The 15,366-nt window shown below is 37.7% G+C and overlaps 1 protein-coding gene across 1 annotated transcript in view; it reads left to right on the top strand.

Moving 5' to 3' along the window:
• Window positions 1-15,366, top strand: part of LOC138737057 (centriolin-like) — a 119,135-nt gene that overhangs the window by 37,562 nt on the left and 66,207 nt on the right. Inside the window, exons 8-11 of the mRNA XM_069887516.1 lie at window positions 1,405-1,524; window positions 2,646-2,871; window positions 3,616-3,725; window positions 4,339-4,533. Of these exons, the coding sequence (XP_069743617.1) occupies window positions 1,405-1,524; window positions 2,646-2,871; window positions 3,616-3,725; window positions 4,339-4,533 (651 nt within the window). The remainder of the gene's footprint in view (window positions 1-1,404; window positions 1,525-2,645; window positions 2,872-3,615; window positions 3,726-4,338; window positions 4,534-15,366) is intronic.

Genomic DNA, 15,366 nt, shown 5'->3' with positions numbered 1-15,366 from the left:
AAATATTATAGAAGGTACTCTATGTACATGATGAACCAGTCATTTCTGCACAAATACACTGATTAGTTTCCAGACTACTTTTATCAAATGGCTCCCTGCATTGTGGTTCTAATAGAGAGTGGTCTTTGTTTGTACAGCTGAACATTGTAATTTCAAACTTGGTCACTGCTTGTACTTGGTCACAATACATTTAGTGGAAGTTGTTTGTTAACTAATATAATTTCCCATCATATTTAAACAATGTAATGTGTTTTTTTTAATATTTAATCGTGTCTGTAGAACATTGTGGGGTATAATTATCTTTATTTGGAGTATTTATTGTATATGGAGGAGAAGCTCTTAATGATATGCATGGGAATTTCATGGCTCAATTCAAAGTGAATATGGAGGAATTGGTGTAATGCAAACCTATTATATCGTAGCATGTGCAGTAGACCAAGTTTTAATCACTTTAAACTTTCCTTGCAGTTCACAATTGAACCAGCAGGTAATAATAGCAGAGAATAAATTTGCATTAATATAACTAATAAATGAAATAGTTTGTAATGTAGTTTCCATTCAATGGATTGCACAAATTGCAAGCATTAACATTCAGAGACAAGAATGATAGGTTAAAGCTTGAGACCAGAAGCTTAAATATATAATCCAGACCAGTCATTTCTCCACCCTTTTTGGCTATGGCCCCAGAGGACTCTGCTCAAAGTTTATGAGCACCCTTCCTTGTGTTGGTTGGTTTCTTCTGTTCTTCCCTCCTACTGGCCACATAAAAATATTTTATAATTTCACAATGTGGACTGCCCCTCCCCCCTTAAATGTGTTGTGGCCCCCAGGGGAGTCGTGTGGCACCCATTAAAAATGGCTGCTCTAAACTGATCTTTGAATGTCAAGTGTGGCCATTGCAATACCGTAAGTTCCACTTTTGAAATGAAAAATTGAACAATGTTTCTTTTTGCTTTTACAGGTTAATATAAACAATCACTTTAAGTCAAGAACAATAGAATTTTCACATTTTCTGCCATTATTTATCCTACATCCATCAACATTGAAAGAGACTTTAGGGTCATTATCTCATTGATGTTTCTGGATCTTTGCCTAAATAGGCTTTTTCATTTCCCTACATTTGAAGATTATCATCAATTTAATTCATTCGCAGAAGTGATTGGAAACTTTTTTAAGATTAGACAAGTTTTTTTTGAGTGATTTGGGCATCCTTTTCAGTTGGGGACCACAACTATTATTGCTTTGCTGCCTGTTTTCTTGGCTAATCATCCACCTGAGGGATCAAAAATTTAGCTTTTGGAAATCAAGAAGAGAAAGAAGAAAATGATCAGATTTTTTTTAAACTGTAGTTAAATTTCTCGGAAATGTGAATGCTTGCTGAATTTATTTTATTTCCTGTTACAGCTTAAGCAGAAGGCAGCAGAACTAACACGGACTTGTCATAAGCATTATCAGCTGGAGCAGGAATTGGCATTTTACAAGATTGATGCCAAGTTTGAGCTACTCCATCAAATACCGACTGAAGTAATTGACTACCTTTGTAATTATCCAGTCAAGAATGAAATACCCAGATGAGTAAAAGTAGAGGGAATGCCAAGGCAATGATGCAAATGTTTTGGGCATAATGGAGCAAATGTAAAATATAAAAGCATTGTCATTTGTGATGACAAATATTTATACATTTACTTTTGTTCCTTTGTATCCTAAGCTGGTTGACATTACAGTTGATAAATATGTTATGGTAAGCTTTTGGAATTTGAGAATCGTACTGGGCCTCTTACTCAGCTGCAGGATGCTGTGTACTATAGAAATTGTGAATGAAGGAAAAACAACAAATTCTTTGGAGGGAATGAAATTTTTATGAACTGAACACTTGCAACTGCCTTGCCTTTCATTTATGTTTCTGTTAAAATTTATACTCTTTCCGGTGGTTCAGCTTATTTTTGATACAGAGTAAATATTTCAGAAGCAAATCTTGCTGGTTTAGGCTGGAGCCATTGGGAACCACCAATTTCCAGCCATGAAACTTGACTGCTCACCTTGGATCTACAAAGTGAAAAGATTCAGCATCTGTCGCTCTGCTCTGTCTAGTGGCCAAGGCCATCCTTGAAGTCTTTGCTTGTCACCATGCTGAAAATTGCCTCTGATCTTGCACTAGATTAGACCGGGAAGAAGATTGAAGCGGTATTAAATATCAAATGCAAACCAAAGAAGATTTTTTTTTAATTGGTATACTTTTGGTTGACTGATTCGACACATCTTTACTTTTTGGAGATTTTGATTTAATTACTATTCATAATTAGGATTTTTTTTTATTTTTAAATGTCACTGAGTGTCAGAAACATTTGAAGTCTGTGGCAGGGGCATCTGGGACAGTAGCTCAGCAATATGTCACCTTGGATATCATCACAGTGAGACTGACCCTTTAAAATGGCAGTTGGAACACTGTGAATGGCAAATTTTGTTGCTGGCCAGATGCAACAACACAATCGGGTCTTGTGACTTGTACTTTTCTGTTCTTATTCAGAGTGCTTTTATCAAAAATTTCAGAACTTCATTCAGTATGATTAATTCTCTTGAAAAACGTTGCTGTCTTAAATCTAATAATTTGTATGAATGTGTTTTTTCACCTAAACGTTTTACAGAATTTTGGATTGGAAGAAATTCCAAATGAGAGTCCTTACATTGGGAAGGCCAGGTACAAGAGAAACCAATGCATCCAGGAAGAAAATATCCTTGATCCAGTACAGCATGGAAATGTTGGAAAAATTCAATTTGAAGTGGATGATGAAGGAAAAAATAAAATGAGAGTAAAACTTAATCCGGCACTTGATGTCCAGCTGGAAGACAAGGAAAAGGAAATTCAAAAAGGTAAATCCACTGAACTGTGCTCTTAAACTTTTTTAAACAGTGAAAGATCTTCTGAAGTTGTAAAATTAAGTTTTCAAACATTTTCAGTTTAGATCACGTATCCAGGCTGCTTTTGGCCACAGTATAGAGCATTCACAATTGGTTTTTGAGTTCCGTATGAAAAGATGATAAGTCAACACTGATTTCCTTTACTGATTGCTATCCATTGATCCATTTTAGCAAGTATACTTTGTGGGGTTGGGGGGGGGGGAGGGGTGCTTTTAGGTTGAGGTATGAATAATTCTTTGTGTGGTATTGCCTGCTAGTAATCATCACCTTCCACTATCTCGTCAGAAATTGAGCGCAATTGCTTAAGCTTCAACCCTTCAAAATGTGAAGCCTTTTTAAAATTTCTTTAAAGTTGCATAAAGTTGAATTCCTTGTTTGAATACTGAAACATTAGAAATTTACTTGAAAATGGGTTTTGAAGTAATGCAGTGTATAACCCTCATGGTTAATTTATAAAGAAAGACATGTCTTCATTTTTAACATGAAACTGCAAATTTCAGTGAGTTGGCATTTTTAGAATGAGATTTTGAAGTAAGCACAAAATTAAATAAGGAGTTTACCTGGGTTCTTCTAAAGAGCTAAAAAGTAATGTGAAAGTTTTTGTCATCCGATTAATACTTAAAGTGGGACTGTCAAGTTTAAAGAATAATGCTCTGTAATCTTCACGTAAACTATTCTAAAGTCTTTATTCCCTAGCTGAAGAAGCATTAAGGCAACTACAGGCTGAAAAAGAAAAGACACAACAACCAGCCTTGAGAACAGCCGAAGAGCTAAAAAATCTGGAAGAGTTAACTGCACAAAAACAGGTATGTAATAGTTTAACAAAAATTTGTATGTTTTGGACCTACAGATCTATGAGAGATAATATCATCATTCTTAGGTTTTTTCGCGTATACAAGATGAACTTGGGTAATAGGCACAGATTAAATTTATTTCTCTATGGTTGGTGCAATGGGTCCAAGAATCTGCTTTTCAAGTAATCCATTAAATAGCAGTTTTAGCTTTCTTAGTGCTGTGCAATTCATTCATTGTAGAGTCACTCTTGAAGTTAAAATTCCCAAATTCTCTAAAGAGTTGTGGTTATGATGGCTTGAAGAAAGCATAGTGTTTCTCTACACAGAAATGAAAGGTGCTGCTTCTGAATATGAATTAACTTGGCCTGCTATACTACATGTACTGCCTGAAACTTTGTTGCTTACCAGTCTTTTTGGGAATGTAGCCTGAACATTTAAATAGAAGAAAGAATATATTCTGGGATGAATACAAACAAAAAAAGAACTGTTGTTTTGTAAGTTGACAGCATATTGAAGAAAATTATTATTTAAACAAAATGGAGTATCTTGGGAATTTTCATTTTGAAATGTCCTGAAAAATATATTTTCTATCTGGTTAGATTCATTCTTTCTACTTAATCTGTAGATCTCAGAAGATGAGACAGAGCAGCTCAAACGGGAATTAGCACAGAAGATCCAGCTGATTAATCATTTGCGTCAGGAAGCTGAGAAAGTTGAACAACAGATGGAAAGACAATGGAAAGAGATGGAAAAAATACAGCATGAGATTTTTGTTCTAGAAAAGAACTTGAAATCTATTAATCCTAAAGATTCTCAACATGTGAGTAAAATTAAAATGAGAATAAATTTTTCCATTTTATTTTAATTGTGGACCAAGCTTTTCATTACTTCGGCTTACTCTGTTTTAGGGTGGAATTATATAGGGGTTGAAGCAAAACAATAATTATTCAAAAAACTTTTTTCTGTTCCAGATATAAAAGATAACTTACAAATCAGTAGTAGTCAACGAAACTCATCAGTCTCTGTTCTGATATTTAATCTTCAGGACTTTCTAAAGAACATGTCCCAAAATAATAATTGTTAACACCACGTTGCAATTTAGTCATTTCAATGTTTAAAAATTTGTGCATTCAATTAAGTAGAGCCAAAATCTACAAAATGAATGTTTTGAAGTGCTTGATATTTCAATTGTATTAAGTACAGGTGATCCCTATGTTGTGGCCGTTTGGTTTGTAGAAATTTACCCTTAAAATATTCACAAATTCCTACCCAAAAATTTGCTAGGATGTCCTAAACAGAGTGACCCCCACCGTCGCCAATAGTAGGTGTTACTGGTTCTCGGGACGAGCCATCAATCAACTAATCCAATCATGTGTGTGAGATGGCTTGCGAGAGTTCCCTTGGGATCAAGGGCATTGTAAATACTATAATTAGTTATCTAATTGTAAATAAATGGGTTCGTTCTATGGATTTGGGAAAATACTGGTGTCTGTCATTTTTCTCTGGGTCTACCGAGAGACACGGAGGTGGAAACTTGTATTCCACACAATGTGTGCACAGCACAAATATTCAGCACATTTACAACAAAATTTCCCTCTTATGAAAATAATATGGGGGGAAAAAGTAAATAACTCATTTTTTCAACACTACATTTCTTGATGAATTTGCCAATAAAACTTTGTGCAGCTTTGTGTTATGGAATATTGTGATGCAGACCATTTTCTCTCTTCCTCTCACAATCCCATGTGAGGGTCGTCTGTAAGGCTACATATATTAAAGTAAATAAATTGCAACTACTGTAATATAAATCCTTGCCAGTCAACAATTATTCATAAAGTTTGAAGCCGTTTTATCAAGGGTATGCATACAAATGCAATACATTTTAAAAAGAATTTCTATTTTAATTATTAAATTTAAAATTAAGTATATTTCAAGGAACAATTCACAGTGAATCATTTGGGTGCCAGTTTCCAATGAAATACAGTCTTAAGGGGGAAACAAAAACTAGTGCCTGAGATAATTAGATGAAAGAAATGTGCATGTTCTGTCTCTTCATGAGAAATATCACTGTTAAAATTAGTCATTTTGTGTCAGTATTTGATCTATTCATAATTAAATTTATGAAAATTGGCACATGCAATGTTGGTGAATGGATGAAGAACATTATAATAAATCAAATTTTATGTTTTTAGTTTTGTGCTGTTCATGAAGGTCATAGATAAGTTTTTTTCAAGGGTGGGGGGGATCTTAAAATTTGAGGCCATAGATTTATGGTATTGGGTATATGAAACAAGCTGTCATTAACATTGAAAGAGGTGGGTACAATTTTAAGATTTAAAAGATATTTGGAGAGGTACATAGATAGGAGAAGTGGAGAGGAATATGAGCTGAATTTAGTCAAATCAGACTAGCTTTGATCCACAACTTGGTCAATATGAATAAATTTGTTAGAGGTGCCCTTTTTCTGTACTGTAAACTTGTATAACTATCATACTTGGAAGTTTTTTTCTAAATCAAGAAACAGATTGTGGTTTTTTTTTCTATTTGATAAATAGAATAAATATCAAGATTACATATTTTATCCAATCGAGTCTCATTTCTATTCAACTAGCTTTCAGAGTAGTTCTTTATTAAGTGTTGTGTAAACACAATACAGAAAAAAATGCAGTTGGTCAGATTTTGCTGAATATAAACATTTCCTGCCTGTCTTTATGCACACTTTTATAGACCTATTAGCCTGATGTTGGTGGTTGGGAAGCTGTTGGAGTTGATTGTCATGGATAAGATTCCGGAATACCCGGAAGTGCATGAATAGATAGGCCCAAGTCAGCATGGTCTCCTTAAAGGAAATCATGCCTGACAAATCTTTTGCAATATTTTGAAGAGATCACAAGAAGTATAGATGCAGTGGATGTTGTGTATCTGAACTTTCAAAAAGCCTTCGACAAGGTGCCACACATAAGGCTGCTAAACAAGATGAAAACCATGGAATTACAGGAAGGATACTAGCATAGGTAGAGCATTGGCTAATTGGCAGGAAACAGAGAGTAAGAATAAAGAGTTCCGCAGGCTCAGTGTTGTGGCCACTTTTTACGTTGTATATAAATGATTTGTCAGTGTCTGTGCTGTGCAAATGCTCAGCAAAAGGAGGTGTAAGGTATTCCTTCTGTCAGATAGCCTACAGATCACCCTTGGGCAAAGTGTATTACCTGCTTAGCCATGGATTGCAGGTGGTGAATGGTTTTTACAAGCAGATTCTTACAAACTGGAATTTATGGTTGTAAAACTAATCTGCTGATCAATGTTGCCAGGGTTACCCATCCAGTATGGACACTGCAACTGAAGAAGGTAACGGGAAACCACTCCAGTATTCTTGCCTTTTATGATCATGAACTCAAAACAATTACATTCTCAGCTCAAAGATATGAATGGAGCCTTCACCAAAAGAGCCTCATCTGGCCACAGGTGTACCTTAACCATTATCCAGCAACTGTCGACAGATTAACATTTAGTTACAACTGGAAAGCTGGAAGGAAAAAGAAGCAGAGGCAGACACAGAATGAAAATGAGAGATGCATTAACATCATGGTTGTAAACAGGGAGGCAACAACTACAATTCGGAAGGTCAAAGACTGTGATAGATGGAGAGACATGATCGCCCATGCTGAATGACAAAGCACCTGAAAAATAAATAAATAGATAGATAGATAGATGGTTTGGATTCTGGAATAGATGATACCAAAATTGGTGGTAGGGCTGGTGATGCTGAGAATACCAAAAGGCTACAGGGAGACTTGGATAGATGAGGAGAATGGGCAGAGAGGTCCAGGTGAAATACTATTTTGAACAGTATATGCTCATGCACTTTTGTAGAAGAAATAAATGGACTGACTATTATTTAGAAGGAGAAAAATCATACTTATGAGATACAAAAGGACTTGGGAGTCCTCATGCAGGATACCCCTAAAGGTTTACCTCCAGGTTGAGTCAATGGTGAAGAAAGCAAATGCAATATTGGCAATAATTTCTAGAGGAATAGCATATAAGAGCAGGGATATAGTTGAGACCTCGTTTGGAGTACTGTTTATTCTTAGGTATAGTTTTGGGTCCTTATTTGAGAAAAGATGTGCTGGTGTTGGAGAGAGTTCAGAGAAGATTTACTGGAATGATAGCAGGAATGAAAGAGTTAGCTTATGAGAAGTGAATGTCGGCTCTTGCACTGCACTCGATGGATGAGTGGGGACCTCATAGAGGCAATTCCAATGCTGAAAGGCCTGGACAGAATAGATGTGGCAAAGGTGTTTCCCATAGTAGAGGATTCCAGGACAAGAGGGCTTAACTTCAGGATAAAATGGCATCAATTTAAAATAGAGATGCAGTAAAATTTATTCAGTTGAGGATCATGAGTCTGTGGAACGTTGCCACAGGTGGCTGTGGAAGCAAGGTCATTGGGTGTATTCAAGGCAGAGATTGACAGGTATTTGATTGGTTACAGGGAGAAAGCTGGGGAATGGGGCTGAGTTGGCGAATGGATCAGCTCATGATATTGACTGGAACCTCCTTACTGCAAGAGGGATAGATGCTTAGTCCACTGCTCTACTTGTTACACACCCACGACTGTGTGGCCAGGCACAATTCCAATGCCATCTACAAGTTTGCCGATGACACCACAGTTGTCAGCAGAATCACAAACGGCAATGAGGAAGCGCACAGGAGGGAGATAGATCAACTCGTTGAATGCTGTTTCAACAACAACCTTGCTCTCAATGTTAGCAAAATCAAAGAGATGATTGTGAACTTCAGGAGGAAGTCAGGGAAGCATGACTCAGTCTTCATCAAGGGCTCAGTAGTGGAGAAAGTCAAGAACTTCAAATTCCTGGGTGTCAACATCTCCGAGGATCTGTTCTGGAGTCTCCACATTGATGCAATCACAAAGAAGGCTCGCCAGCAGCGACACTTTGTGAGATGTCTGAGGAGATTTGGTATGTCACCGAAAAGTTCTACAGGTGTACTGTGAAGAGTATTCTGGCTGGTTGCATCACTGCCTGGTGTGGAGGCACCAACTCTCAAGAATAAACTCCAGAGGTTTGTTAACTCAGCCTGCAACATCACAGGCAGCAGACTTCATTCCATCAAGGATATCTAAATGAAGCAGTGTCTTAAAAAAGCAGCCTCTATCCTCAAAGACCACCACAACCCTGGCCATGCCCTCTTCATTCTGCTACCATCAGGGAAAAGATACAGGAGCGCAAAGACGATCACTCAGCGGCACAAGGAGAGCTTCTTTCTTCCCCCGCCATCAGATTCCTGAAAGATCAATGAACCAAAGACACTGCCATTTCTTTTTGTGCACTATTATTTAATTTTATATTTTTTTAATAGTACTGTCATAAGATGTTATAATATGTATGAATGCACTATAATGCTTCAGCAAAACACCAAATTTCATGACTTGTTCATGACAATAAATTCTGATTCTGATGGGGCTGAATTTGTCAGGTATATCCAAGAAGGGTTCCTGACATGGTATGTGGACCAGCCAACGAAAGGAGAGACGATAATTGGATCTAATTCTGGGTAATGGACCTGGTCATGTGGCAGACCTCTCAGCGGGGGAGGGTGACCACAATTCCCTAAGCGTTAACATAGTTATGGAAAAGAATAAAAGTAGACAAAATGGAAAGCTGCTTAATGGGGAAGGGCTAAATATGATGGGATGAGGCAGGAACTAGAGAGAGTAAATTGGAAACAGATGTTCAAGGATGAAAGCACAGAACTAATGTGGAAGAAGTTTAGGGACCACTTATGCTGGGTTCAAGATATGTTTGTTATACTGGAACAAGGAAAAGATTGTAGGAAAAGGGAATCATGGTTGACAAAACAGATGAGGCAACTAGCCAAAAGGAAGAAGGAAGCATATATTAGATATAGGAAACAGGAAGGGCTCATGAAAAATATATGGTAGCCAGGAAGGATCTTAAGAAAGGATTCAGGAGAGCTTGAAGGAGATATGAGAAGGCCTTGGCATATAGGATTAAGGAGAATCCCAAGGCATTCTATGTGCACATTAAAGACAGAAGGATAATGAGAATGAAGGTGGGGCCGATAAAGGAGACAGTGTGCGCCTGGAAATGGAGGAGGTTGGAGAGGTCCTAAATGAATACATGCTTCAGTATTCACAAAAGGACCTTGATCAAGGTGAGGTAGGAATAGAACAGGCTTGTGTGCTGGACATTGTTGAAATTGAGGAAGTGTTAGATCCCCTTAAAAACATTGAGGTTGACAAATCCTCAGGGCCAGATGTAATATACCCCAGGTTGCTGTGGGAAGAGATAGCCGGGGCAGTGGCTATGATCTTCCTCTGGCTGCAGGAGAGGTGCTGGGGGATTGGAGAATGGCAAGTGTATTTCCCCTTGCTTAAAAAAAAATAATAGGGAAAATCTTGGGAATTATAGACCAGTGAGTCTTATGTCAGTGGTGTGTAAACTATTGCAGAGGATTCTTAAGGATAGGATCTATGTGCATTTGGAGAAGTACAATCTACACAAGGATAGTCAGCATGGTTTTGTGAAGGGACGGTCGTGCCTCAAGAGCCTAATTGAAGTTTTTGAGACTGTAAGAAAAGAAATTGATGAGGTTGGGCAGTAGATGTGGTCTACATAAATTTTAGTAAGATATTTGTCAAGGTCCCCCCATGAGAGACTCATTCAAAAAGTAATGAGGCATGGGATGGATCCATGGAACCTTGTCTGTGTGGATAACAAAATTGGCTTGCAAGTTGAAGAGTTATAGTGGAAGGAAAGTATTTTGCTTGGAGGTTGGTGTGACTGATTATTTATATTGTATATCGATATTCTTTTGGAAGATAAATTGTGGGGTTTTTAGTTCAGTCACACACCAATCTCATTTAAAATGCTGGAGCTTTGCTCAAGCCAGTCAGTCCAGGCTCTGGATGCCTTTGCAAAAACTTTGAGGATTGTCTATAAGGACTTCACAAGTAGGTGTTAATTGGGCATACTGTGGAGTAATGGATTATTGTTTTGGAAAGCAACAGATGAACAAACTCAGAAGATTGGGTCTCATTTGCTGTTCTAAGAGGGTCATGTGGTTTTCTCTGTGTGAGAGAGAGAGAGAGAGAATTCAGTTCTACAGTTCAGCAGCAGTAACTGAGGCTGGAACAGGACAACCCATTTTGAAGATGGGTTGTGAGTTCTTAGTTCAGCCTGGTCAAAGCCCTTGTGGTCCATACAAGAGGAGATGGCTGGCTATATAGCGTTTCACTTGAAATAAGGGAAATAGAAAAGGAACTCTGTGGTGACCTGAAAGAAAGAGGTTATCATCTGGGAAAACCCTGATGGGGCAAGTTTCTTCAGCAAGACACTGACGTGGCTGATTGGAAGAAATCAGTACGAGCAACAAATCTCTCTGAAAACTGTAAAGAATCTTCCTGAGTGGTAACCATTACTTTTCAAGCACCAAAGCCTGTTGAAATTCATAAATGTTAAATTCTGTGCACAGTATAAGAATTGCCGGCAACCAGTGAACTTGGAGAAGTGAGAAGTGAGATTAGACTGTGAATCAAATAACTTTTCTGAACTTACACACACATTACATACACGTGCGCTTAGAATTAGAAGGAGGTTAAGTTAACAGTAATAAGTTGATCCTGTTTTCATATTTAAAGATAATTAAAAGCAACTTTTGTTTAAGTAACCATTTGTCTTGGTGAATTTCTATTGCTGCTGGGTTTTGGGGTCCTTTGGGCTCATACATCGGTGACTAGTCAAGTACTGCAAAGGTCTGTTTTGCAACCCCTGCTCTTTGTTATTTTTATAAATAACCTAGATGAAGAGGCGGAAGGATGGGTAATAGAGTTTGCAGATGATACGAAGGTTGGAGGAGATGTGGATGGAGATTAAGGTTGTCGAAGGTTACAAGAGGATATAGACAGGATGCAGAGTTGGGTGGAAAAGTGGCAGATGGAGTTCAATTCGGATAAGTGCGAGGTGATGCATTTTGGAAGAACAAAGCAGAAGGCTGAATACATGGTTAGTGGTCGGTTTCTTAAGAGTGTGGATGAACTGAGGGACCTTGGGGTTCCAATCCTTACATCCCTCAAGGTCACTGCATAGGTTGATAGGATAGTTAAGAAGGCCTTTTGAATTCTGGGCTTCATTAATAAGGGGATTGAGTTCAAGAGTAAAGAGGTTATGTTGCAACTCTACAAATCTCTGATAAGACTACACTTAGTGTATTGTGTTCAGTGCTGGTCACCTCATTATAGGAAGATTGTGGAAACTATGGAGAGGAGATTTACCAGGATTTACCAGGTTACATGAATTGGGAAACCAGCTTTATGAGACAAAGTTAGCAGAGCTGGGACTTTTTTCTTTGAAGGATGAGAGACTTAATAGAGGTCTACAAGATTATGAGAGACATAGGTAGGGTGGACAGTCAGCATCTGTTTCCCAGGTCAGGAATAACAAACACCAGAGGACATGTGTATAAAGTGAAGGGAGGGAAGTTTAGAGGAGACATCAGGGGTGTCTTTTTATGGAAAGTTGTGGGTGCCTGGAATGCCTTGCCAGGGATGGTGGTAGAGGCTGAAACATTGGGGGCGTATAAGAGACTTTTAGACAGCCACATGGGTGAAAGAAAAATAAGAGGGTTACGGGATAGGGTGGGTTTTATACTTTTTTAAGGAATATATAGTTCAGCTCAAGATCGAGGGCCAAAGGATCTATATTCTATGATTAGAATGGCAGAGCAGACGAGATGGCCCATCACGTCTACTTTTGCTCCTATATCTTGTGATCTTGAATTTTGAATGAAAAATGTTCTGATGATTAATCTTGGCTTCTCCTGCATTAATTTAATGAAAATGGTTTATCATGTTTAACTTTCCATGATTTTTATGGTATTGTTGCTTTAACATGTTGATCAGTGTGACGTTTCATACACAAAATTAAGACTAAGTGTCCCCTTTTATGATATGGTGATTGTTAATTACTGTAAATCATTTGCCCAGGAAATGAAATTGCATATGTGGAGTCTGAAAGCTTTATCAATGAGTAAAGATTTAAAAAATTCACACCACTTATTTTTATTTCTTACTTTCTCTTCATCCAATCTTTCTATCCCTCCTTTCTCATCGTGTGGCTGATGTGATATTTGAATTTACCCCCCTTTTCAGTCTTTCCTCTCTTTATTTCTTAATTCTTTAATTTCCTTATATAAGAGGATACAGTAAAACTGATAATTTGTGATCTGACCATTGTAAAATGGTTCACCATTTGGACTCAGCTGAATGAAAGAAATGAGGCAAGTGGGCAGGTACACCTGCCCAAGCTGATAAATTTTACAAGGCATTGTCGATTAAAATGATGAGGTGATCTTTGCCATGCTCCCTGATCATTATACGACATGGATTAATGGAAAATTTCATGATATTGAATAATCAATATCTATGATTCTTCCTTTTAAAAAAAAATGTTGTTAATGTTCATAATGTGGATAGGTAATCATTGCTGGTGTGCAATTTGCTTAATAGCTTTGTGGTTAGACTGATTGTGATGTCCTTAAAAAGAAACAATGGAATTTGCATTGAAAATCTGTACACAAAATGTTGAAAACTAGATTATCACAGTCAAGCTGTACAGAATGGCTTTTTAAATTCAGATTTAACTGTTGTTGTGTTCTATATAATGTAACAGAATGCTATTGACCATATTAAATTTCCCTGCAACTTTTCCATATGGATACAGTCTATTAGTGCCAAGCTAATGTGTAAAACTTTATCAATAATATAATGACATAAAACCTACCTTTTAAAAATCTGGAGGATTAACTGTGTTAATGTGAATATGAACACTCTTTGGCATTTCATAAAATCAAAGCAATCCATGGAATTGTGCCAAGTCATTTGCAGAATTTATTAGGATAAGAATTAATTCATTATATAAGGGGTTTGTACATTGTGGTATACCTGGTGCTTTTTTAAAGACTTTAGAGACTTGAACGGCACTTCAGTTAATCTCTCAAAGTTTGTTTGCCTTTGTGATAGGCCGTCAGTAAGCATTTCAAAAATGGGAGTGCTACCTATGGGAGAGATTAGAGAGGCAGTTAGGTCAGATGCTTTTGATTGGCTGCAGAAAACACTTCCCGTGTTGTGATTTGAAGCATGTGGCACAATTGCAGTTCTCCGGAAAACAAACCAGCTAATCTCTCTCATGCAGTGTGGTTGCAAAAGAAGTGAAGGCTAAAACGCTGATCTAAGTTGTAAGAAGGGCCTTAAACCTGTAAAGGCTCGGAGTCAGCAAAATCAATATGAGTAATGAGAACAGGAAGTTTGAAAGGAAGAAAGCTAGCTGTGACGTTTGACTTGTTATTTGCTCAAAGACCTGACTTTCTATCTCTTCACAAACTTCATAACTATATATGTGGTTAATTCATAGAACTCAATTTAACGGGTGAGTCTGGAATTGCATTTAATTATCTATATGCACTGGTGCCTATTCTTGTCTACTTATTATGTATTTAATTAGCAGTTTTGTTCAGCTAATCCCAAACCACTGAATGTGTATGGTTTATTATGCTATTGTTATAGTAAAAAGAACAGAACAATGAATGTTAAAGTACCTATTTATCTTCTCTTTATTTAGATATTCTAATTTACAAGTAAATGGTAACAAAACCATTTGCAATTTAACCTTTCATGTGACTTTAATTACAAGAATGTCTTTGTTACTTGTGGCACTGGTAACAGTTGGATTATAATAGTCTAATGAAGGAAACTTAATTTGGAGGCTTTGTAAGCAAATAAGAATTATTTTATTTTTTTAGAAGATGTTTTATGAGGAAAGGTTGAGCAAATTCAGCCTAAGCACAGTGGAATTTAGATGTAATCAAAGCTGAGGTACATACATGGATTTTAGGGGTTAACTGGGAGAAAAATGGAGAAGTGAAAGTCACATGACCCGGCTCCTACTGAATGGCAGAGCAGATTCCAGAGACAATGTTACTTTTGTTTCTAATTCCATCTGCAGAAATGTTTAAAATCTAATTCATGACAACTATTTCTATTTTTATCATTAAAATTATTGTACATCAATGCATTATTCCAACAATTATCAAGAAATAGAAATAAACAAACTTGACGGCAGTACATTAGGATCATAGCAATCCTTTTTGTTGGCATTCAGCAAACAATTGCAGTTTTTCCACTGATTACACGATTATCAAAAATTGAGCAAATTACAGAAACCAGTTTATATCAAGAGTGATTTGATAGACTGACACCTGTTGAATGAAGTATATACAGTTACACATTCCTTTATCCAGACATCTAAAATCCGGAAAGCTCCAAAATCCGGCAAGTGGGGAGAGAGACCAGAGCACGAGTCAGGCGGGCGAGGGGGAGAGACCGGCAGCATGAGGCGGGCGAGGGGGAGAGACCAGCAGCACGAGGCGGACAAGGGGGAGAGACCGGCAGCACGAGGCGGGCGAGGGGGAGAGACAGGCAGCGCGAGCAGGCAGGAGAGGGGGAAAGACCAGCAGCGCGAGTCGGCCAGGCGAGAGGGAGAGACCGGCAGCGTGAGTCGGGCAGGCAAGGGGAAGAGACCGGCAGCGCGAGTCAGGCAGACAAGTGGGGAAG

Source organism: Narcine bancroftii, chromosome 1 (genome assembly GCF_036971445.1).
Source record: "Narcine bancroftii isolate sNarBan1 chromosome 1, sNarBan1.hap1, whole genome shotgun sequence".
NCBI lineage: Eukaryota > Metazoa > Chordata > Chondrichthyes > Torpediniformes > Narcinidae > Narcine > Narcine bancroftii.
This window is presented reverse-complemented; position numbering and strand designations above follow the sequence as displayed.